The 25,000-nt window shown below is 42.3% G+C and overlaps 1 protein-coding gene across 1 annotated transcript in view; it reads right to left on the reverse strand.

Moving 5' to 3' along the window:
* The window catches only part of LOC125033244 (muscle M-line assembly protein unc-89-like), a 374,957-nt gene that overhangs the window by 267,249 nt on the left and 82,708 nt on the right, over window positions 1-25,000 (reverse strand). Inside the window, exons 25-56 of the mRNA XM_047624627.1 lie at window positions 24,821-24,953; window positions 24,634-24,698; window positions 24,390-24,526; window positions 23,871-24,026; window positions 23,568-23,748; window positions 23,145-23,441; window positions 19,201-23,029; window positions 18,524-19,169; window positions 18,338-18,475; window positions 15,523-16,530; window positions 14,674-15,267; window positions 14,320-14,514; window positions 14,006-14,188; window positions 13,400-13,580; window positions 12,980-13,123; window positions 12,230-12,337; window positions 11,157-11,174; window positions 10,045-10,155; window positions 9,340-9,496; window positions 8,997-9,190; window positions 8,611-8,783; window positions 8,236-8,344; window positions 7,784-7,938; window positions 7,439-7,660; window positions 7,093-7,194; window positions 6,047-6,076; window positions 5,098-5,246; window positions 4,678-4,856; window positions 4,328-4,481; window positions 4,009-4,122; window positions 2,773-2,991; window positions 2,484-2,498 (exon numbers count right to left, since the gene is read on the reverse strand). Coding sequence (XP_047480583.1) covers window positions 2,484-2,498; window positions 2,773-2,991; window positions 4,009-4,122; window positions 4,328-4,481; window positions 4,678-4,856; window positions 5,098-5,246; window positions 6,047-6,076; window positions 7,093-7,194; window positions 7,439-7,660; window positions 7,784-7,938; window positions 8,236-8,344; window positions 8,611-8,783; window positions 8,997-9,190; window positions 9,340-9,496; window positions 10,045-10,155; window positions 11,157-11,174; window positions 12,230-12,337; window positions 12,980-13,123; window positions 13,400-13,580; window positions 14,006-14,188; window positions 14,320-14,514; window positions 14,674-15,267; window positions 15,523-16,530; window positions 18,338-18,475; window positions 18,524-19,169; window positions 19,201-23,029; window positions 23,145-23,441; window positions 23,568-23,748; window positions 23,871-24,026; window positions 24,390-24,526; window positions 24,634-24,698; window positions 24,821-24,953 — 10,096 coding nt within the window. The remainder of the gene's footprint in view (window positions 1-2,483; window positions 2,499-2,772; window positions 2,992-4,008; window positions 4,123-4,327; window positions 4,482-4,677; window positions 4,857-5,097; window positions 5,247-6,046; window positions 6,077-7,092; window positions 7,195-7,438; window positions 7,661-7,783; window positions 7,939-8,235; window positions 8,345-8,610; window positions 8,784-8,996; window positions 9,191-9,339; window positions 9,497-10,044; window positions 10,156-11,156; window positions 11,175-12,229; window positions 12,338-12,979; window positions 13,124-13,399; window positions 13,581-14,005; window positions 14,189-14,319; window positions 14,515-14,673; window positions 15,268-15,522; window positions 16,531-18,337; window positions 18,476-18,523; window positions 19,170-19,200; window positions 23,030-23,144; window positions 23,442-23,567; window positions 23,749-23,870; window positions 24,027-24,389; window positions 24,527-24,633; window positions 24,699-24,820; window positions 24,954-25,000) is intronic.

Consider the following 25,000-nt stretch of genomic DNA (forward strand, 5'->3'; position numbering starts at 1 on the left):
GAAAATACCTCTCGGTTTATCCTTACTATTCTAACGTCCCAAGTGTTCATCATGTCGAACCGGTAAAAGGAACCATGCACGTTTAACCCTCTGAAGGTAACTGTTTCATGTATAAGTTGAATCTTGGGCTATGGGATGGTGACAAGATACCTATATTTTCTTTCTCAAATGTTATTTTCAGTTACCTACGTTTTTTGTTTTTGTTTTTTTCCCGGCAGCAAAATAACGCACTTTGAAGGAAATGAAATATAAGTGACTATGGCAGGCGAAATTATATAAAAATATATAAGAGGATAATAAAGACACACACACACACTCTCACACACACACACACACACTCACACACACACACACACACACACACACACACACACACACACAAGCACACACACACACACACAGACCAAGCAACATGATACAAGCGGCGAAACAACGGTAAGATCGCTTCGGCATGACGCTAAGGCATTCCCTCTCGGTGAACCTAATTTGGTTATGTTGAGAATAATTTCAAAAGAACACCATCTACTCTTGTGGCCTTTTGTGTTTGCCGGTGAATTGCGTAACACAGTTTGAATTTAGAACGACACTTAACATTTCTTCATCTTCAAGTATGAATATAAACGTGTATATAAATAGAATTGTATGAGTATTGTTCATATATGCTGGACTATGTTTATTCTATTGTGATTATGGATATTAGGAATAAAATGCTTCCTGGATATAATGATTCACCCATTGCTAACACATAATTTCGGATATAAGCATTGGGTTATATTCAGTCAGTGTGTAATATAAAAGATATATCAATACTTCCATCTGACATCTGACTGACATATATCTCAGCCACTTACATAGAGCATGATTTAAATTCAAAAGAAAGGTGTCTGCATAGAGTCTCTTAAACTGACGTACGCAGTCACACACACACACACACACACACACACACACACACACAAACAAACGCCACTATCACTTCCACATGTTACACAGCACTCCCATCGCTTCCAGAACATGTCTCCATTTTTCGGCTCCCCGCCAGCGCTAATGTATTCCCATAGGCCTACCCCCATAGGCCTACCCCCAATGCCATCCTGACGTGCGGGTCGAAACACACGCTCTGTCAGGTCGGTAATGCGTCACGATGAACGCCAGGCTGTCGTGAGAGCCGTAACAAACTTTCTCGTACCTGTCACACACCTACGTCGCCAGGGTGATTCCCAAGATGGTATGGTATGGGTATGATGGTGGTTGTGATGTGGTATGGGGTTGGGTATGGAGGGGGGAGAGAGGAAGCGTGATGTGGTACGTGGCGGGGTGGGAGTGAGTGGGCGTAAAAGGTAAAGGGAAGGGAAGGGGAGGCGAGGGGATGGGAGGTGTGGGGGTGTGGGGGCGTGGGGGTGATGTGATTGGTTGTGGGGAGTTGGGAGGGGGAAGGTGTGAGTGTGATGGGGGAGGGGAGAGTGTGTGTGTGTGTTTTGGTATGAAATGGGGACCAGGAAGAAAAAGGGTTTAGCGTGATGTGGTAAGGCATGGTGGGGGGGGGGGGGGGCGGAGGTGTGAGCGTGGAATAAGGTTGGATGGGGGTGGGGGGAGAAAGGTGAGTGTGATGTGGTATGTGACTAAGGAGAGGAAGGGGAAAAGGTGGGGGTGTGATGTGGTACCTGACTGAGTGGGGAAGGTGTTTTAAGGGCAGGTGAGTGGTAGAAGGCTAATTGTGGAAGACTACGGCTGACGGCGCTTTAGGGCTGATGGCAGAACGATATGACAACAAATCTGAAGTGAATTTATGAGAAAGGTGTGAAATATGTGTTTCGAAATTTCAGCCATTGTGGAGACTAATTTTGCCTTGTCCGATGTAGATCTATTTCATGCAAAATAAGCTATAAATACTACTGAATACGGACACTTAAGACACTGTATCACGTCCTTGTTTGTGTATATAGATTAGTGTTTTTGTGTCTCGATATATAAGTCTCCTGTGGCGAAACTTCAGAAGAACAGAAGTGGAAAATATAAAATGTGTATTACGGAGACTTATACATCAAATCAGAAATAAACATCAGTACAACCTGTAACACTAAGATTAGAACACACCAAAAGGGCTTAATCTTGCGGGTACCAAAAAGCGAAACAAGGAGGAATGCACACAAAGGGAAAATCGCCATCATGCGTTAGCGGAATAAGAAGGCGAATGTGATAAGAAAAAAAAATAGCAAAAGGAAAATAAGAGCGTAAAAAAAATATACAAAATTTGATAAAAGCAAATAAAACATAATAGGAAATAACATCTGACAAAGCCAAACACGAACAGAAAAGTAAATGAAGTTTGACAAATAAAAGAAATAAATAATTAAAAAAACAAGCGAAAATGACGGACATGATATGCATCTGTGCATATGTCACTTTGTGAGATTTGATCACGAGACGTAAGTGGCGGAGGCAAAGGGAACTGGGCAACGAAATCTCGTTATTGATTTATTTACCATGGGTGGGTGAGTCTGAAATGAAATCAAAACGTTATAATCAGAACGCGAATAAATGGTAGTCAAAGCTTCGATAGCTACTTTACTGACATACATTAGGGATGTTACACAGATACGAGGCTCAAACTTTCACCAAATGGTACAATTGATCATTAAATCAAGCCGCCAAGGAGTACAGCTTGCAAAATCACATACAGCTGACCTACAATTGCCAAACACTGCGCGGCAAAATATTACCAACAACCTCTACTTGTCATGAAAAGAAAACGGACACACAAAGAAAACCTACTTGGAAGACAGTCTCTTCCTCGCCGCCATGTCCGAGTCAGTGCACGAGACGGACACGCGGCACATGGACTCGATGTGGCCCATTTCGTTGCTGGCCGTGCACGTGTACATGCCGCCGTCCGTGTAGTCGGCGCCGCGGATCGTCAGGGTGGCGATGCCGTCCGCGTCCAGGCTGAAGGAGTGCTTCCTCGTGGGCCGGATGCGCTGGCCGTCGCGGTGCCTTCGGGCGCCAAGGCAGAAGGTCGAGGACGGGTGGAGGGATAACAAGGAAGTGGAGGAGAGAAAAGAGAAAGAGGAAATGGGAGAGAGAGAGAGAGAGAGAGAGAGAGAGAGAGAGAGAGAGAGAGAGAGAGAGAGAGAGAGAGAGAGAGAGAGAGAGAGAGAGAGAGAGAGAGAGAGAGAGAGAGAGAGAGAGAGAGAGAGAGAGAGAGAGAGAGAGAGAGAGAGAGAGAGAAGGGAGAAAGAGAGAGAGAGAAGGGAAGTGCCAGACATGAATGGAAACAGGGAAAGAAGGAGAGGACAAAGAAGAGAGGCAGTTAAACATCGATCACAGAAAGTCTCATTAAGAAGTAAAACAAAACAAATGAAATCAACACAGAAACGCAATCACACTAACAGACCAAAGGAAAGAATCAAAGAAAATAACGATTTGGAAAACATATATATGCATATACATACATACATACACAACTACGAGCTGATTAGCAATATGACTATCAATTTCATTATCTACTTTATATGGACTCGATAGGACTAAGAAGATTTTTTAAAACATCTTTCGGACATTTTATAAATGTAAAATCGAACATCGGTAAAGGAATATCTTATTTCAAATATTCTTTGGCCTGGAGCATTTTTAGATACATACATACATACTTACATACATACATACTTACATACATACATACTTACATTATATACATACATGCATATACATATATATGTATATACGTGTGTGCGCGTGTGCGTGTGCGTGTGCGTGTGTATGTGTATGTGCATGTGTATGTGTATGTATGTGTGAGTGTGCGTGTGCGTGTGCGTGTGCGTGTGCGTGTGCGTGTGCGTGTGCGTGTGCGTGTGCGTGTGCGTGTACGTGTACGTGTGCGTGTGCGTGTACGTGTGCGTGTGCGTGTGCGTGTGCGTGCGCGAGCGTGTGTGTGTGTGTGTGTGTGTGCTCACACAAACACCCCCCCCCCCCATCCATGCCCAACCCGCCCGCGCCGCGCCCGTGACGTACCATACGACCCCGATGGTCGGATATGCCTCGATCACGGTCTGGAGAGTGATGGTCGATCCCTCGCGCACGCTTTGGTCCTCCAGTTCGCGTAAGAACATTGGTGAGATGTACGACCTGCGGGGAAGATTATGTTGGGTTTTATTCTTCATCTTACAGAACGAAAAGGGAAGTGTTGCGCATCTTGCATGGTGGAGTAGCAGCTTAAGAGTAATTCCACATCTTGTTCTTGCATAAAAGCCATATTCAGTGTGACTTTATCGCAACATTATTAGGGGGGTGTTACTACGTTAAACGCAAAAAATCGAGATTTATTCCTTACGTAAGGCCAGAATCCACGACGAGGCGGCAGCGGCACATTACGGAACCGTAAGGATTAGCAGCGCGCACGGAATAGACAGCAGCGTCGTCGTGTGTGGAATTAGAGATCTCAAGAGTGTAGAAATGTCCGTCCTCTTGCCACATGGTATGGGAGTCTGGTGGGAAAGACAGGAATCATGAGCAACAAGTGAGGCTACCTTTTATCTATCTTTTCACTCATTTACTCTTTATTTTCCAAAAAAAAAAAACGGTGCCATTCCTTAAATATATATAAAAAAAACAAAAAACTTACTGCTTCTTGAAACATACAAATCGAACTGTTTCCTTACGCAACCCTGCACACAAACTCACCATCGGGACTCATGATGACGCCTTCCTTGTACCACGTGATGACGGGTTTGGGGATGCCGACGATCTGGCAAGTGAGGCGCACGGGGAAGCCCACTTGGACGCGGCGATCCCTCAGCCGCATGGTGAACTGCGGCGCCATGGTGGGCACGGACTCCATCTGAGACAGCGCGACCAGGTTTCTGCGACGGAAGTGATGGGCGGAGGTTAGATCTACAGAAGGAATCTGGTTGTTTCGTATTCTATTAGTTGATAAGTGGAAGTGGGTGAGAGAGAGAGAGAGAGGAAGAGAGAGAGAGAGAGAGAGAGAGAGAGAGAGAGAGAGAGAGAGAGAGAGAGAGAGAGAGAGAGAGAGAGAGAGAGAGAGAGAGAGAGAGAAATGCCGAGAGAGAAATCAAACGGGAGAAGAAACATGTCCCTCACCTATTAATCTTGTCCTGCGCCTCGAGAACGGAGCAGTCGGTGGTGGTGGCGACCCTGGTGAAGGAGGTGACTCGGCCGCCGGGGTTCTGTACCTCCAGTTCGTACTTGCCTTCGTCCTCCCAGTGCAGGTCCTCGATCATCAGCGACACCTACGCGTGGGGTCGACAGGGGATGGATTAGCGTTTCTGTAATGGCGGGTGGACTGTGCTGTTCCACATGCAACAGAGTTTACTTGTATATGTCAGTGCATGGTACGTCACGTCTTCTTAAAAATCAGCTATGCAAAGGACGGGACTGGAGTCTTCTCTAGCAGTTCCTCTTTTTACCTCATATAACTTATCATAGCTGTAATTATTTAACGTCATATGTAAACATGACATATCTACAATTACTTTACAGATGCAAACGTACATTAGAGAGGCACTTGAAAATCCTTTTCCTGGAATATTTATAAAATTTCGCAGTGTAACTGTATTGCGATGTTCAATTAGAACATTGTTTTAGTAAACACATATAAGATTATACAGCAATGCTTAATGAAAAAAAACATACAATAAAGCAAATAATAACTTTGTTACAACACTTTAAAAATTAAAAGAATCATAAGGATCATAATCTGAACACCTGGGAATCAACTAATCATTTGTCATAAAATGATAATAAAAGCAACATTGTTAAAACTTACCTATACAAATCTACACTTAGATAACATGAAAAATAGGAAGATCAAATAAGCATAGATCAAACAAAGAAAAATGAGTATTCCATCATGTTACAGAAAAGTAATCATAAATAAATATTTAAGCGCTTCGGTACTGGACCATATCAGGAAGTCGCAAGGCCTTATGATAAAAACGATTAATGATTTGTTAACTTATGTGTCAAAGATATAACCGCACGTTAGTATACCAAGCATCACACTGGCATGCCATGTGCTTGTTCACTCTACCTTGGTCACTAAACCATAGATGTTGTGCATCTGCCAAAGGGGATTGCCCAAAACATTAGTTACCACCAAAGATAAGATATTCAATTTTCAAAACAATTAAAAATGATGTCTTTTCAAAAAGAAACAAAATACGACATCAGTAAAAATGAGTGCTTGAAAAAAGAAATATCCGTTTCTTTTAATATGCATAACCTTGATGCAGTTACATGCTTTGCTGAATTAGGACCAGCCATTCATATCAAAGGACAGTTGATGAATACCAGAGTACTATATATGACGTCATCATGTGTCGTATAACCATGGACCTCTTCCATTCATGGTACTCTGATGTCATCAATAGAGGGGCAACTAAACCAAACCCAAGAAAGACCAGTATTTCATGATTTTTTCGTAATTGTATGTTTTAAAACGATTAAAATAATTCCCAAAACACTAATTCTACAATACTACAGCTACAATCGTGTCCAAATTAATGAAACACTGTTAACTTGATGCAAATATTAAAAATCCTTCTGCTAAATGCAAGTGGTAAGGGATCATTATCAGGTACGAATCCATTCAAGAAATATGAAATCATTTCAAATGTTCAGAGGTTGACTAATTTACTCTCGTATCAAATGTTCTTACTTCAGTTAGCACTACAAAGCTAAACCATCAACACAAATATTTAAACATTACACGGAAATGTGTAAATGTTAAACAAAAAGTCACTATCTGACTTAATTTTTGGCACTTGGAAACAGGAACAATTAAACGTGAGGCAAAGAAAATAGAATCATTGCATAGACGCGTTCAATACTCTTACAGTTAGTGAAAATTATGTAGGCGAAAGGCCTTTAAAAACCCTAAAACAATTACATAAAAAGATAAATTACAAACTATCCATTACAAGAAAAAAAGGATACTTACTGTAATCAATTCAAAAGATATAACATTTAAATATCATACTTCTTCCACAATATCACAAAATCAAAACTTCCCTTCGAAATTCATATCAGATCTACGTAAGAAGGACAAACTCGACGTTAAGCAAGAGCAACACTTACCGATCCCTCGGAAGAGAACGAGGAGAACCTCGGGTAGCGGTTGATGTCGATGCAGGCACCGTCCTTGTACCAGCGGACGTCAGGCATGGGCTCTCCCGTCACCTGCAGGCAGGAGTGGGTGCACTTTAACATATGTAAGAAAATAGCGTGGGAATATCCGCGGTGAATAAGGTACAATTTACGAAATGTAGGCAATTTTCACACAGAACGAATCTACTGTATGACTGCATAGTTTGTTATTCACAATGGAACATTCATCTGATTCAGAATCAACACATATTTCAACGAAAATCTTGGTTTCTCAGTAGCAAGCATTGTTTTTCGTGAAACCATCACCGTCGAATACCTGAGCATCCAGACAGATGTTGCCGCCGGGCATTGCGCGGACTTGCGACGGGAGTGAGCGAGGGAGGGTCGGGGTCTCAATTTTCCTGCCGACCCGCACGGGCCTGGGAGTCATGACGGGTTCGCCCCAGCCGTACTTGTTCCTCGGGGTCACTCGGAACAGATACTCACGATCCGTTTTTAGATTGTAAACATCGAAGGAGGGGATTGGCGAAACACCCAGCTGCACAGAATATATAATAAGAATTCACGTCTAAATATTAAATCGACACGATGTCTCAAACTTAAACAGTTCAAACTCAGTCCACGATGGAGAAATCTGAAAGGAACAAGAAGTCGCACTCACATCTGTCCAGCGAGCCTCTTCGCCCAGAATCCAAGACTCGACCTTGTAGGCGGTGACGGGGGCGCCGCCTGACTGCTCGGGTCTCCCCCAGCTGAGTGACACCCACGTCTTGCCAATGTCTGTGGCGTTGGGAGCGGCTATCTTTCCTGGCACATCTGAGAGGAACTTAACAATGTCAGATGCATATGAGCTTTGAATGACTATGGCTAATACAATTTTCTTATTTCTAACTAAACCATCTTTTGTTCCTATGCTAAGCCACTTTATAATTCTGTTCTGATGTTGCTTCTCATGGTAACATTACCATCCCTCCCAGAATGATAACAGCAGCAATGTATACTTCCCATTGCTTTCCAAAGCATTTCAAAAAGATATCACTATACTAAAAGCTTAAATAAAGTAAACAAGGACTAGGATCTACGGGACCAGCAACTACAGGACGAGCGTCTGACCTCTGATGAATCTGCCTGAAGTTCTTCTCTCCGGAATCTCAAACTTGATTGGATGCCTCTCTTCCCTGCCACGTGGAGAGTAGCTGCGGGACCTGTACAGCTCGCGTACCTGAAAGGGGAGACTTAATATAGTAATTCAGAAAGATACACCACGCGTTATACTACATTCTGTTCTGTATTAGATGAGAACTTCCATTAAATTTTGCCATTTTATCTACATACTGATGTGATATCAAAACTATCTCCTGATCTTCTCAAGTACATTTCTGAATATCATGAGCATGGCAGGATAACAGGTAATAATAAAACATTTAATTCTTAGAAAAAAACTCACAAGAAGAACGCACTAACACGAAAGCCTGGCAGGCAACCCACCTTGACACTAGCGTAGGCCCTGACGGTGCCCTGGGAGTTTTTGGCCTCCACAGTGTATGTTCCGGAATCTGTGAACTGCGCGCCACGGATTACGAGGGTGTGTGTGTTCTCCTTTACTGTCTTATGAGCACGCGTGGTGTTTGATACGTCATAGGTGCCCTTAAGCCACGATACTGTTGGAAGATAATTGCGTTAAACGTTTTTGGGAATTCCTCATGTACATCAAATTATAAAAATACTAAGGCTAATGATTTCTATGCACGTGTAAGAGAGAGAGAGAGAGAGAGAGAGAGAGAGAGAGAGAGAGAGAGAGAGAGAGAGAGAGAGAGAGAGAGAGAGAGAGAGAGAGAGAGAGAGAGAGAGAGAGAGAGAGAGAGAGTCCTTACCCCTAGGAGTAGGTTCGCCATGAACAGTGCATGTCAAAGTGATTTCCTCATCCCTGAATACTGTGACCATGCTCTCTGGGCGGCTGATGAATACCGGCGCCCGCAGTTCGAGGTCAGCATCCAGGGTTGCCAAGCCGTGACGGGGCCTCGGCCTCCCGAAGCTCACTGTACTCAAGGTATACGCGTAGCCATATCTAAGGTACAATAGGGAGCTCGAGTTACAGTAGTGCCGGAGAGAACGGAACTAGCCTCAGAATTTACTAAAATCATAATGTTTGTCTATGATATACTGTAAACAGATGAGAACTTGTTACTATGTGTCATTGGCGTCAAAAGTACTTACTTGTTTGTAATCCTACAGGAGTAAGTACCTAGGTCTTTGCTTGTGACCTGGAAAACGGTGAGGGTATGGTTGTGGCCCGTAGAAGAGATCCTGAATTTGCCGGAAGGATGTAGGGACCGGCCGTTAAACAGCCACAACACTTCCGGTTGAGGGGACCCTAAAATTAAACCAAGAAGAAGTAAGGCATTTGGGAACGCAAAGTCCACGGGTATTCGTTGTATTTACGTCACCGTCGCAGAAACTGTTGCAGCCAGTTAATCTCCTATCTTCATTGCCTGACATGCACAAACGTCAGCACAACAGCTTTTATTTACTGCATCACGAGTAACACAAGAAAAATAAATCTTCCTCTTCCGATCCAGGGTCTTTTCATAAATTTACTCAATCATATCTATTCAATAACAAAATCACTGAGTATCATAAAACATCGCAGAGCATATGTAGTGAGCTAAAGCCATGGCAGTTAGGTTCACTGACACACCTTTATCCCATTATCTCTGAAAACATAATGAGTAACACTTGGAAACTACTGACGGAAGACTTGTCATAATATTTTTTTTCAGTGACAAAAAAAAACAAACAGTATAGAGTAATATCGATCAACAATTTTCATAATAATGAGGACACTCATCATTAAACCATTATCCTAAAACAAAATCACAGGAGCCTTCTGCCCAAAGGTAAGTTCTAGCCGTAACGACGAACCTGCTATATCGACCTGGAGCGTGAGCGTGCCATTTTCCTCAACGTATTGGTCACACAGCTCGCTGATGAACCTCGGCACCTCGCTGTCGTCTGGCCGGCCGTCGCTGCTTCCTGTAAGGACCAAATCTTGTTATTTAAGCTCGTGGCCACTTCTCCCACGCCCCATAACGGAACACGGCTATCAGGACATATCTGTTCTATTGAAATGGAGTTTTAGACTAGGATTTGCAAAGATCTTTTATTTACCTATGAAGATATCAAGCCTTCTCATAATGAGAATAAATCATTTTGAATTCGACTTCCGTAAGATAATATGCTCATGTCTTATCAAATTGAATGATTGGGTTCTAAACAAGAAAACAATTACGATGCATATTCAAATGCTGAAATGCGAAGAATTTACATACACAAAGTGTAAAGAGAAATATAATACAATCTGCAGGCATATATACCAAAAGTGGAAAATGGAAGAGAACATTCATATATTTCGAGAAAAAGACAAGCAAATCGAGAATATGAACAAAAAAAAGCATTTTAGGGAAACATAAATATTCATTTCAAGGGTAGTACACACGAAGTCGGAAGGGAATGGGGGAGGGCAAAAGAAAAAAATCCAGAGAGGTAAAAAAGCATTCCGTGAATGGAAAAAAATACCTCAAAAGGCTGGAAAAAATAACAGTGAATATGGTGATGCCATGATAGTGACATTGTAAGGCACCTTTACCTAATAAAAGTGTATTACATGATAATGAGTAATTTCTGATGATGCTTTTGAAGTAATATGAGTGTAATGATTGTGAGGAATACGACGTGATCCTGAAAATTACACATAACCTTTATGGTCACCTCTGTTAAAGGTCATATTATAAGATGATGATTGACCTCTGACGTTTTTCGTAGAAAGGTGTTATCAAAGAACTATGAAAATGGATGAATAAAAAACCTGAAGTATGGTACTGAAGAACTGATAAAGAACTGAATAAAGGACATGGTAGCATGGCTGATGGGGTAAGGAGAAACATTACGCCGAAATAAAATAACTAGAGGACTGGGAGGATTGCAGCAACGTAAGGAAATAAAGAAAATGTTCTTATAACGCGTATTTTACTTACGTTCTCTTTCCATGAGAGCTGTGAAGTCAATAAAAATCGTAAGCATAAAAAATCAATATAAAAATACACTGATAAAAAGTGATTAGTCATAAAACCTATAATTATTATGTTTACAATAGTCATTTGAAGCAGCAGTTCTCAAAATAGTTTCATAACTTTTTTCCGGAATACTCGAATAAACCCTAAAAGACCAATGAGTACGTATGCATGTGTGTATTGATAGGGGAACACACAATATGTATTTAGCTGTCTATCTGTTTATTTCTCTATCTATCTTTCTCTCTGCCTCTCTGTCTGTTTATCTATCTACCTACATGTATATGTACATAAACTATAAAAACCCATACACGAGCATATATATATATATATATATATATATATATATATATATATATATATATATACACACACATATATATATACATATATATATATATATTATATATATATATACATATATATATATATATATATATATATATATATATATATATATATATATATATATGATGTTACTGTGTCAGTGATTAATTATCATTTTTTTCACAGCATACCGCTAGTTTTAACGTAATATTACACCGAGCTGATACTTTAAACACCATGAATATATTGTAACATTGAACATACGCCATCTGACACACACATAACCCATTTTATGATTAGGGGCAAGATCAGTAAGTATACTGTTAACTTCTAAACATTTCTCTTTCTGACATCAGTCCATGTAGCTGTATAATCAGAAAATATATAAACCTGATATAGCTCTCCCTACTGTAAAGTTCTACAACTCAGTGTTTAACTAGTGGTACATATAATTTATGCATTACCCAGTACAAATACGGATTTGAGCCTTTATTGATTAGCCAATTTAGAGTACTGCTGCTTAACTATATCTGAGATAAAACTTATGCAAGTATAGACTATAATAGCAACTCCGAGGACATTGCGTAATGTCGAATAAAATAATCACCAGCTAAGTTATTCCAAACACTATTCATGAGTCTACCCTCTCCAATCAGCCTTATATTTCACTTTCTGTTATGTGGATACAAAGAAAACGAAGAGACACTCACCCTGAACTTGTATATTTGCCGAAATTTCATCGCGATAAACGCGGTTTTCAGCATGGCAAGTGTAAGTGCCTGAGTCTGCTCCTCGTGGAGATGTGATGATTAGTTTACCTGAAGGGACACGTAATATACGTTAGTTGATACACTACTACAGAAAATGAATGCTAAAATGTTAAATGAACACGAATTATGAATTATCTATGATGATAAATAATGGAGAATTCTAAGGTGTTTTGTTTTACTGGTATGATAACGTACAAAACTTATCGTAAATAGATATCGAAACAATAATATACTATATGCATTCACCAAAAAAACATGGTGAAGTTTTTGCTAAGTTCAAATAACACTTGATACCTTCACGAAGTCAAAACTGTTCTGATTCAAATTAACACGGCATATTACTTGCTGAGGCTTCATAGTCATATAACGATGACCTACGTTACTTTCGAATTGTACTTAAAACAGTCAATACTAGCACTCATTACCCCGACATAAATGTAATGCGTCACGTTTTACTTTTTTTTTTTTTTTTTTTTTTTTTTTTTTTTGCTGACAACATTCAGCACTGCTTTTGATGAGAGGAATCACATTGGTAGTCATTTCAACGTTTTTTCGTAATATAAACAAAATAATGAAACCATATTTGAACGTGGATACGCTTCTGTGTACAATTTACAGGACCGTTATTTCTATCATGAATCAATAAAAATGTACAAAATTATATCTCAAAGTCACCAACACAGTACTTACAGACTCCTTCCTCCGAAATGGAAGTCTGGAAGCGTGGGGAAGCAGGTAATTTGTCTGCGTCCTTCAGCCATGTGATCTTTGGCAGGGGGAAGCCTATCACGTGGCAGGACAAGACCAACTGGTCGTCCTCAATCACGAAACGATCTGGAAAGGGACGTAGGGTTTACTTCCCAATGCATGATCAGAAAATCTTCCTGTCAATTAATTTATCCATTTGTCTGTTTGTCTGTCTGTCTATCTATTTGTCTGGCTAACTGTCTCTCTGTCTCTCTACCTACCGACATATCTATCTATCTACATATCTATCTATTTATTGTTCCTGTTTATGTGAAATTTATCTAATATTAATCAGTCTGTATGCAATCTTATTGTTTACATGAAACTGCCTTGTTTCCTCTGTTACAAAAACACAATGTTTACCTCTGAGGCTAGTAGTGAAGGTGGGCGGGCTAGGCTTTTGTTCGTCCTCACCCTTCACCCTCAGATCGCACGTGGTGGAGACGCGCCCATGGCGATTTTTAGCTGTGCATGTGTACTCGCCGCAGTCAAAGCGACTAGCATTCAATACCTCTAAGGACGCCACGCCTTCATAGTAGGATATCTGCAAGTAATGATAATTGGTATGTAATGCCCTTGGAAGAACTATATATAGTCTTACATCTTTGTTGGTTCTTCATAGTCTTCTGAAGCCAATTTTGTGAAAATATATTTTGAAGTTTCATGTATATACATGTACACACACACACACACACACACACACACACACACACACACACACACACACACACACACACACAAACACACAAACACACACACACACGCACGCGCACACACACACACACACACACACACGTGTATATATTTATATATATATATATATATATATATATATATATATATGTGTGTGTGTGTGTGTGTGTGTGTGTGTGTGTGTGTGTGTGTGTGTGTGTGTGTGTGTGTGTGTGTGTGTGTATAGGCTACAAGTAAAACAAGACAAGCTGTCTTTTTCAAGAGAATCACACTCACCTTAATTCTCTCATCATCTCTGATAGGGAAACCTCCCTTGAACCACTCAATCTCCGGGGGTTCTTCCTCTGGTGTATATATGATATTGCAGGTCAGGCGGACTCGGCATCCCTTCACAGCCTGGCGGTCCTGGAGCCTCGTGCTGAACTTCGGTCTTCTCTTGGGGTCGCGACCTCGGCCCATCTGGAGAACAAAATCAAGATAAATAAAAGTTTAGCTTAAAGCTATATGATAGAAAAAACAAACTCGTGTGGATTCGAATTTACACAAATGATCAGAAACCACACCACGTAGGCATCTTTGCAACGACTTACATCTGGAGTCTGAGTCCGAGATCGACGGTCCAAGGAGCCGTATCTATCGACATCAATGAGCTCTTTCTCAGAGTATTCAATCTTCCTCTGAGTTCGCTCGGCCTTTCGGCGTTCCTCGGACACTCGGTGCTCTTGTTCCTCTTCCTCTTGCATACGTTTTCGTTCGTCCATACGCTTCCGACGACGTTCCTCTTCCTATGGGATGATGAACATTAGTGCATAACTTAACACAATTAAAAGTGGGGTTATTTATAGCATATGGCCATAGAAGCAACAACTGAGCTACAGTCAACCAAAAGACAAACACACAATATGACGTGCGATCTACCTGTCTGTCTCACATCATTTGCATACCTTTTTGAGGAACTCTTCTCCCTGCAATCGCAACTCCTCCTCTCTCTTTCTCTTCATCTCCTCACGACCACGGAGTTCTTCTTCGAGCCTCTTCTTCTCCTCTTCCAATTTCTTTTTGAATGCAGCCTCCCTCTTTGCGTCTTCCTCGGCAATAAGCCTGTCTTGTTCTTCCCTCTTTCTCCTCCTTTCCAGTCTACGTTCCTCTTCTTCTTTGAGCATGCGTTCCTCTTCTTCCCGTTCCAGTTGCTTCTTTTTCTTCTTTTCTTCTCTTTCCACCTCCAACTTCATTCGTCTCTCCTCTTCCCTTCTCTTGTTCTCCTTCTCTTCTTCTTCTTTCATCTTTCGTCTTCTCTCTCTTCTCTCCATTTCTTCCCTGAGGAACTTTTCCTCTTGTTCTTTCATAGCCTTTTCTTCTTCTAACCGCTTTAGTCTCTTCTTTTCTCGTCTCTCGGCGTCTTCTCTATTAATACGCTCTTCTTCTTCTTTCCTCTGTTTTTCCAGTTCCTCTTTTCTCTTTTCGAGTTTCTTTTTCCTTTCTGCTTCTTCCTTTTCAAATTGTTCTTGTTCTTCTTTCCAGTACCTCTCTTGCTCTTCCCTCTGCTTTTTCAGTCTTTCTATTTTTTCTTGTTCTTCCTTCTTTAGCCTATCTAGTTTTTCAATCCTTTCCTTTTCTTCCTCTTCCTTTCTTCTTCTCCTCCTTTCAGCTATTTCCTTCTCTTCTTTATTTAGCCTCTCGATCTCTGATTTGCGCATCTCACTCTCTCTCCTGGATCGCTCTTCCTCTTGCATCTCAAGTAACTTCTCTTCCTCCCTTCTCATCTTCTCTTGGGCGGCGCGTCTCGCTTGCACCTCGTCATTTTCTCCCTTCAGTATTTCCTCCTGTTTCCTGAGCTCAGACCCTCTAGCAGCTGTGATGTCTTCACTGGCCTCTCTCGACTTCCTCCTTCTCTCTGGTGCTTCTGGAGACTTGTGCTTGGCGGCTTCGGTTTCGCTTTCCTTCAGGCTGGCTCTCTTTCCGGGAGACTTTGCTCTCGTCTTCTCCTCGTCCTTGATACTGGAACGCTTTCTGGGTTTGGGCTCTGGTGACTTTGCTTTTCCTGGCTCATCCGCCGCCTCTTTGGCAACCTTAACATCAGCGTCCTTCAGACTAGACCTCTTCCTAGCCGGAGGTTCGGGTGATTTGGTTTCCTTTACTTTGGCAGCATCTGCTTCCTTTATGCTGGACCGCTTCCTTTCCTTAGGTTCAGGAGATTTGGCCTTCTCCTCTTCCTTGGCCTTTGCCACCTTGGTGTCGACTTCTTTTAGGCTTGACCGCTTTCTCTCCAAAGCCTCTGGAGATTTTGATTTCTTCGCTTCATCTTTGGAGATGACTTTAGCTTCTGCTTCACGAACGGCTTTGGCATCACCTTCTTTAAGGCTGGACCTTTTTCTTTCTTTGGGTTCTGGAGACTTGGCTTTCTTGGCTTCCTCACTGGATATGACTTTCTCTTCTTTATCACCATCTTTGAGACTGGATCTCTTCTTTTCTATCTTTTCTGGTGATTTTGCCTTTCTTGCTTCATCCTTTGAGGGGATTTTATCTACAGCTAAACCATCCTCATCCTTCATGCTGGGTTTCCTTCCATCCTTCAGCTCAGGAGACTTGGCTTTCTTGGCATCCTCCTTCCGGAGCTGCTCTCCTTCTCTTTCCTTTAGAGCTTTAGTGTCGTCTTCTTTCAGGCTGGACCTCTTCCGCTCTTTGGCTGCTGGGGATTTAGCTTTCTCGTCTCTGGCATCCTTGTTCGGCTTCTTTCTTCGCTTTAGCGTCAGCCTCTGCCTCCTTCGTAGCTTTGGTATCAGCTTCTGCGGCTTCCTTTGCTTTGATATCAGCTTCAGACCCTCTCTTTGCCTTGGTATCAGCCTCAGCCTCTTTCTTCGCCTTGGTATCAGCCTCAGCCTCTTTCTTTGCCTTGGTATCAGCCTCAGCCTCTTTCTTTGCCTTGGTATCAGCCTCAGCCTCTTTCTTTGCCTTGGTATCAGCCTCAGCCTCTTTCTTCGCCTTGGTATCAGCCTCGGCCTCTTTCTTTGCCTTGGTATCAGCCTCGGCCTCTTTCTTTGCCTTGGTATCAGCCTCAGCCTCTTTCTTTGCCTTGGTATCAGCCTCAGCCTCTTTCTTTGCCTTAGTATCAGCCTCAGCCTCTTTCTTTGCCTTGGTATCAGCATCAGCCTTGGCCTCAGCCTCTTTCTTTGCCTTGGTATCAGCCTCAGCCTCTTTCTTTGCCTTGGTATCAGCCTCAGCCTTGGCCTCAGCCTCTTTCTTTGCCTTGGTATCAGCCTCAGCCTCTTTCTTTGCCTTGGTATCAGCCTCAGCCTCAGCCTCTTTCTTTGCCTTGGTATCAGCCTCAGCCTTGGCCTCAGCCTCTTTCTTTGCCTTGGTATCAGCCTCAGCCTTGGCCTCAGCCTCTTTCTTTGCCTTGGTATCAGCCTCAGCCTTGGCCTCAGCCTCTTTCTTTGCCTTGGTATCAGGCTCAGCCTCTTTCTTTGCCTTGGTATCAGCCTCAGCCTCTTTCTTTGCCTTGGTATCAGCCTCAGCCTCTTTCTTTGCCTTGGTATCAGCCTCAGCCCCTTTCTTTGCCTTGGTATCAGCCTCAGCCTCTTTCTTTGCCTTGGTATCAGCCTCGGCCTCTTTCTTTGCCTTGGTATCAGCCTCAGCCTCTTTCTTTGCCTTGGTATCAGCCTCAGCCTCTTTCTTTGCCTTGGTATCAGCCTCAGCCTCTTTCTTTGCCTTGGTATCAGCCTCAGCCTCTTTCTTTGCCTTGGTATCAGCCTCAGCCTCTTTCTTTGCCTTGGTATCAGCCTCAGCCTCTTTCTTTGCCTTGGTATCAGCCTCAGCCTCTTTCTTTGCCTTGGTATCAGCCTCAGCCTCTTTCTTTGCCTTGGTATCAGCCTCAGCCTCTTTCTTTGCCTTGGTATCAGCCTCAGCCTCTTTCTTTGCCTTGGTATCAGCCTCAGCCTCTTTCTTTGCCTTGGTATCAGCCTCAGCCTCTTTCTTTGCCTTGGTATCAGCCTCAGCCTCTTTCTTTGCCTTGGTATCAGCCTCAGCCTCTTTCTTTGCCTTGGTATCAGCCTCAGCCTCTTTCTTCGCCTTGGTATCAACCTCGGCCTCTTTCTTTGCCTTGGTATCAGCCTCAGCCTCTTTCTTTGCCTTGGTATCAGCCTCAGCCTCTTTCTTTGCCTTGGTATCAGCCTCAGCCTCTTTCTTTGCCTTGGTATCAGCCTCAGCCTCTTTCTTTGCCTTGGTATCAACAACAGCCTCTTTCTTTGCCTTGGTATCAGCCTCAGCCTCTTTCTTTGCCTTGGTATCAGCCTCAGCCTCTTTCTTTGACTTGGTATCAACCTCGGCCTCTTTCTTTGCCTTGGTATCAACCTCGGCCTCTTTCTTTGCTTTGGTATCAACCTCAGCCTCTTTTTTTGCCTTGGTATCAGCTTCAGCCTCTTTCTTTGCCTTGGTATCAGCCTCAGCCTCTTTCTTTGCCTTGGTATCAGCCTCGGCCTCTTTCTTCGCCTTGGTATCAACAACAGCCTCTTTCTTTGTCTTGGTATCAACCTCAGCCTCTTTCTTTGCCTTGGTATCAACCTCAGCCTCTTTCTTTGCCTTGGTATCAACCTCAGCCTCTTTCTTTGCCTTGGTATCAACCTCAGCCTTGGCTTCAGCCTCTTTCTTAGCCTTGGTATCAACCTCAGCCTCTTTCTTTGCCTTGGTATCAACCTCAGCCTTGGTTTCAGCCTCTTTCTTAGCCTTGGTATCAACCTCAGCCTCTTTCTTTGCCTTGGTATCAACCTCAGTCTCTTTCTTTGCCTTGGTATCTACCTCAGCCTTGGCTTCAGCCTCTTTCTTAGCCTTGGTATCAGCCTCAGTCTCTTTCTTTGCCTTGGTATCTACCTCAGCCTTCGCTTCAGCCTCTTTCTTAGCCTTGGTATCAACCTCAGTCTCTTTCTTTGCCTTGGTATCAACCTCAGCCTTGGCCTCAGCCTCTTTCTTTGCCATGGTGTCAATCTCAGTCTCCTTCGCTTTGATATCAACCTGTACTCCCATCTTTGCTTTGGCGTCCACCTCAGCCTCCTTCTTTGCCTTGGAATCAACCTCATCATCTTTCTTTCCTTTGGTATCAATGTCAATTCCTTTCTTTGCTTTAATACCAACTTCAGCTTCTTTCTTTCCCTTGGCATCAACCTCTGCTTCCTTCTTTGGTTTAGAATCGACCTCTTCCTCCTTTACCTTGGTAGCAGGTTCAGCATCTCTTGTCTTGCTATCAACTTCAGATTCTTTCTTTGCTTTGGTATCAACCTCTGTCTTTTTCTTGGTTATTGTATCAACCTCAGCCTCTTTCTTTGTTTCTGCATCAACCTTGAGAGCCTTCTTTGCGTCTTCATTTTCCTTTGTCTTTTTATCTGCTTCCTCTGAAACAATTGCAGACTGTGTTTTGGCTTTCAGATCTTCAGATGTAGCTATGCCCCTCTTCTCACTTACTGCAGTTTCCTCAGAACCTTTCTTCCAGTTTTAAACTTCCCTTCTTTACGCTGACTTTCTTTCCGTCCTGTACTTTCAGGTCTACGATACCCTCGGAGACGTTAATTTCCTCTACTGATGTAGCTTCTACAAGGCCACCTTCTTTTTGGAGTTTCATTTCGACTTCTCTCAATGATGTTTCAATCTCACTAAGTTTTTCTTGAAGGCCTGAGGGTGAGCTTAGGTCTATACTCAGGTTAACTGATTCTTCACCTGTCTCATTTGCCCTTTCTTTCCTCTTAATTGACAGAGTTGCATCAGAGGATGTGGTACTCTCTACATATGCCTGAGCATTACTGTCAATCTGACTTATTTTCTTTTCTACATCAGACTTTGCTGATTCATCTTTCACAGAGATACTCACTTGACCAATGGCAGCTTTTCCAGATATCTTAGGCTCCTTCATTTCAAGGACACTCTCTATCTCACTTGCAGAATCAGCACTAATTTCACTAGTGGAAGTTAGTTCACTAGTAGGTTCTTCACTTGTCTCACGAACTTTCATTGCAGCTAACTGTTTTGCTAAAAGTTCTTGTTTTTTCAACAAAAGTTCTTTTCTCTTCCTAGCTAGCTCCTCTTCTACTGATTCTGGTGCACTCTGCTTAGTTAAGTCTTCTTTAGCTTGTACAATCTGTTGATCGGCAGTGAGCATCTCTGTGTCCGAAACTACACTTGTGACAGCTTTCTGGGATTCTTTGGTAATATCTTGTTGACTGGTAACAGCTACCTCTTCTCTGTGTATTTCGGTAGCTTCTGCTACAGTAAGTCCCTTTGTGTCTTTATTTACAACGGAGTGGGCAGTCTGTTCATTTACTTTGTCTTCAGATTTCAAATTTTCAACAGTTTCTCCTTTTTGGTCGGCTTCTTCCACCTTAGCTGTTTTGATTTCTGAGACTTTGCTTGTTATGGCAGTCTTCATTTCAGAAACTTTGCTAGTTAATGCAGACATAAAGCCCTTCTTTTTCTTTTCTTCTGGTTTATCCTTCTTATCACTTATGTCTTGTGATCCAGACTTTTCATCATGTATTGACTTTTCTTGTGAGCTATCTCTCATTTGAGGAGGAGATTTTTCTTTTGACAACCCTCTCTTGGGAGATAATGTACCATCTGCAGGCTTTGTCTTTTCTGCTGAAGATCCTCTCTTTTTTGATAACCGCCTTTTGAAGAACCCAGTTTCCTCCTTTGGAGCATCAGCTTCAGAGACTGACTTTTCCTGAGAAGCAGATCTCTTCTGGGTTATAGATTTTTCTTGTGATGCTCCTCTTTCCTGTGATACAATTTTCTCTTGAGATTCACCTCTCTTTTTGGGCTCAGTCTTTTCCTGTGACAGACCTCTCTTTTGAGGCTCAGTCTTTTCTTGTGACAGACCTCTCTTTTGAGGTTCAGTCTTTTCCTGTGATAGACCTCTCTTCTTCTCAGTCTGCTGTTCACCTTGATCTTGAACATCCGTTGTTTTTTCTTTCTTTTCTGTCTCCTTTTCTGACACAGTCTTTGCCTTGTCCTCTTCCAACTTGCCATCCACTGAGAGGCCAGGAGTTCCCTTTTTGGAAGACTTATCAATTACTTTTACTTGCTTACGTTCTTCACTCTCTAAAGATTCTGTTGTTAGTGACTCACTACTAGGTGTCCTGTACAATTCTCCTTCAGCTTTTCCAGAGAGAAGGTGTTCCATTCGTGCCAAAAGCTCTTCTTTCCGAGCCTGAATCTGCTCTGGTGTGAGAGTTACTCCTTCCACTTGAGCTTCAGCAATTATATCTTTTTCATCAAGTGGCTTTTTCTCATCAAGTTTGACTTTCTTTGCTGATGATTCGGATTCTTTGTCAGCTGATGAAGCTAATTTCTTTTGTTCATCAGAAACTGGTTCATCAGCTGGACGTTTTTTATCGCTAGGTTCGGTTACTTTTTGCATTCCTCCAGTTGTCTTTCCTGTAGACATTTCTGCAACTAAAGGTGGTTCACCTACTGTGGCAGACTCACCTGCACCTTCAACAATGCCAGCCACAGCTCTTTCAGGATGAGCAGCAGGCCGCTGAGATACAATAGCAGCTTCAGACTGTAGATCAGCTTCTTGTACAACTATACATTCAACTAGAGATCCACTTCGTTCCTCAGCAACAGTCAGCATTTGTGACATATCTTCTTTGTTAAATACATTGAGGTTAGCATAGTCTACATCTGCTTCTTGAATCATAACAGCTTCCCTTGTGGTATCAGTTAACATTTGTGCTCTGTCACTCACCCCTTGCAAGTAATCAGGCATGTCCCTGATATCTCCAGACATTCCCATTTGCTCATAACCTTCAATAGCCTCATGGAGTGTTTGGTGAAGTTGAGCTTGAGTCTCCTCAGGACTCAGGAGTGACAGGTCCTCAGCTTGGAAGTAACCTTCTCTGATAGCAACTGCTACAGCTTCTCGATAACTAGGGTCTAATTGCATAGCTCTTTGTTGCTCTGGCGTAATTCCTTCAAATGCCTCAACATGTTCATAGCCATAGTGCTCAGACTGTTGCATTGGTTCTAACATGGAATGGAATTCACTTACATCAGCTTCAGTTTCTTCAGCTGGGGAGGATTGTGGATGGTCCTGTGAAGCCGTATAATACTCCTGGGCTTCCTGTTGAGCTACCCCCGCTGCTGTCTTTTTGACCACCTTTGCTTTCTGTGCCTTAGGTTGCTTCACTTTCAAACTCTTTGGCATTCCACTCACTACTTCTGCTTCTTCCATAACCAGAGCTTCATGCTGACTGGCTTCCTTCACCTGAGCTTGTTGAGCTTGAGTACCCTGACCTTGGAAACTAGCTACATCTTCCATGACTTCAGCACTGGTGACCTTGAGGCCTTCTTTCCCTTGAAGAACCGCTTTAGCATGTTCAGATTTAATTTGTTTATCAGAAATCGGTTTTGCTTCCCCTTCATATACTTCAGGAGACTGGACGACAGCAGCTTCACCTGGTTTCTGAGTCTTCTTAACAGCAGCTTTCTTTACTTTCTTAGAAGGTCGTTCTTCTGAATCTAAAGATTTAGCTTGTTCCATTGCTTCACGAGAACTAACAGCAACAGCTTCATGGGTAACAAAGCTTGGATATCGCTCACTTTCTTTGCCGATCTCAGCAGCATCAGGCAATGTACCAGTATCAGAGAGGAATTGTTGTTCTTCGGTTGTCATAGCTTCCCTAGTCTCAATCGATCTCTTGGCTTGTCTTTTATCGATTTTTTCATCCTTAATTTTCTCAAGGCCAGTTAATACCTCTTGTTGTTGAGCCTGGGCTACAGCAAGGCCAGGGGTATCTTTACGGTCTGCCTTGGCACAAAGACCTTTGTCAGTTTTGATAGATTTTGCTGCAGCACTCATAACATGAGGCTCTTCCGCTATGACAGCTTCTCCCTTGCCAAGAACTTGACCTTCTTCTGCATGTGTGCGCAGCATACTAATACCTTGCTCACTAAGTGAACGCAGGTCAGCTTGCATTATGTTCTTTTCGCTGATATGAGCAACACCCATGCCCTCCATGGATACAGTTTGTGGAGACAACTGTTCCTCATTCCATACTTCCATCTCAGGCAAATCTGCAATGTCGGAACGGAGTGCTTCGCGCTCCTCTACCATTACTGCTTCCATAGCTGACAGTTCTTCCACATCAGCTTCTGTTCGTGCATCATCATAAACTATATCAGACATGCTCATGTATTCATCGAAAGCTTGGTTTTCTACATCAATAACCATTGCTTCCATGATAAGTGGACCCTTTCGAGAGGTTTCTCTTGTGAATCTAAGAGGAGGCAGTTCTGCTTGATTGCCCTCTTGAGCTGAAAGAAGGATGCGACATTTTATAGGTTTTATTAAATGCATTACAATACAGAATTCAACTTACTGAAAGTATGATCTTAGGTATAAGTACAAAAACAAAATAAATGGTGTTACCTGAAAGACGATCAGATATTTCATCCGCATAAATCTCTGCAATTTGTCTAGCCTCTGCCTCAGATATATCTGGCGTCTCGTAGAGGGAGAGCGATACTTCTCTACCATCAATGCTTACAGATATATCTGCCCTCTCGTCCTCACACGAAGCCTCTGACACTGCCGACTCGTAAATTGAGATCTGCGAGGAACGTTCTTCATTGATGGTCGAAAGAGATGGATTTCTTGCAATACCCCGTGCATCAGCTAATGCCATTGCAGCTGCCATCTTGTCACTCTCCTTCTGAATAAGTTTATCTGTTCGAACATAGTTACAAATAACATTTGTCAGTACAATTAGTGTCCAAGAATAACTACAAATAATATTTGTCAGCTCTCGAATGCAGTGTTATCAAGTATTGCAATATTAAGCTAACCACTTACCTTCGAAGCCAAGAAGAGCTGCAGAGGATGAAGCAGAACCCATAACATTATAAGCTTCACAAGTATAGGTCCCAAGGCAGCAGGTACCGTCTTCACCGCTAATAATTCTATGGATGTCACCCGGTTTGAGCTCTGTGCCATCCTTGAACCATTTAAGGACTGGCTGAGGAACACCAATCACCTGCAGGAGAGTAATAGGTTATATCAAACGATAGAACTTATTCAAAAGGTAAAATTAGATCCTGCAGCAATGTGAAAATAAGCGAAAGTTGATCAGGAAATATCATGTTGTCATGTTCTAACCTTGCACTCCAGATTCACAGTTCCCTCTTGCGATAGTACAGCCCGGAGGGGCTCGAGGAACACAGGCTTTTTGTAATGTCTTGGAATAACCAGCTTAACGGAGGATGCTGTGACGCTGTGACCATAGTCGTTGCTTGCCAGACACTTCCATTCTCCCTGGGAACAGTGACGATTTTGTGTAAATAGACATTTTCTACAAAACAAATGACTATTTCTTACATTTCTTGAACCACGTTGCAATTTTCCGTATTTCATTCAATACATTTATTTGGGAACTAACCTATCAATAAGCTTGAGGTAGAGATAGATATATTGATTGAGCGAGAAAAATAACGAAAAATAATTCCAACATTTTATAAACTACATTTATATGAATACATTACTTGAGAGAGAGAGAGAGAGAGAGAGAGAGAGAGAGAGAGAGAGAGAGAGAGAGAGAGAGAGAGAGAGAGAGAGAGAGAGAGAGAGAGAGAGAGAGAGATGACAGGAAAAAAGGGGGAACAGAGGGAAAGTATTCACCTGATCTGACACTTCCAGATTGTCTACATCCAAGTGGAAAATGCCAGGATCCTCTTTAGACACATGATACTTAGACGATTCAACTATGATCTCATCCTCGTGATACCAAGTCACTTCAGGGGCTGGCGTTACTGTTACTGTAAACAATAAACGTTTCATCATTAAATATACCGAATTACTAAAACGACAAAAGACATCTTAATTCATCATTATTCAACTCTTTACCAGAGGAAAAAGAACCCACCTTGTACTGTTAATCTTATGGGATCACCGATCTTAACGTCTCGGCTCTTCAGGCCCTGGATGAACCTGCGGGAAGACAATACCTCGTAAGTAACTCTCATTAATCGAGGGAGTCTTAAATGTCTCTCATTGTTTGCCACAAAAGTCGTCGGGTTGTCTTGGTAAAAATACTAAACCGAAATGTCTACCTAGGTGGAATGTTGGTTGCTAGGAGTTGCTCCTTCTCCTCCTCATTCAGGTGTGACTTGATGTCTTCAAGGGTAAGCTCTGCCGTTGATTTTGCCTCACCCATGCAATTTTTCGCAATGCACGAATATTTACCTGTGAATTATATACACCAATGATATTACATTGTTTAATTGCAGAAT

The sequence above is a fragment of the Penaeus chinensis genome, chromosome 16 (assembly GCF_019202785.1).
Source record: "Penaeus chinensis breed Huanghai No. 1 chromosome 16, ASM1920278v2, whole genome shotgun sequence".
Classification (NCBI taxonomy): domain Eukaryota; kingdom Metazoa; phylum Arthropoda; class Malacostraca; order Decapoda; family Penaeidae; genus Penaeus; species Penaeus chinensis.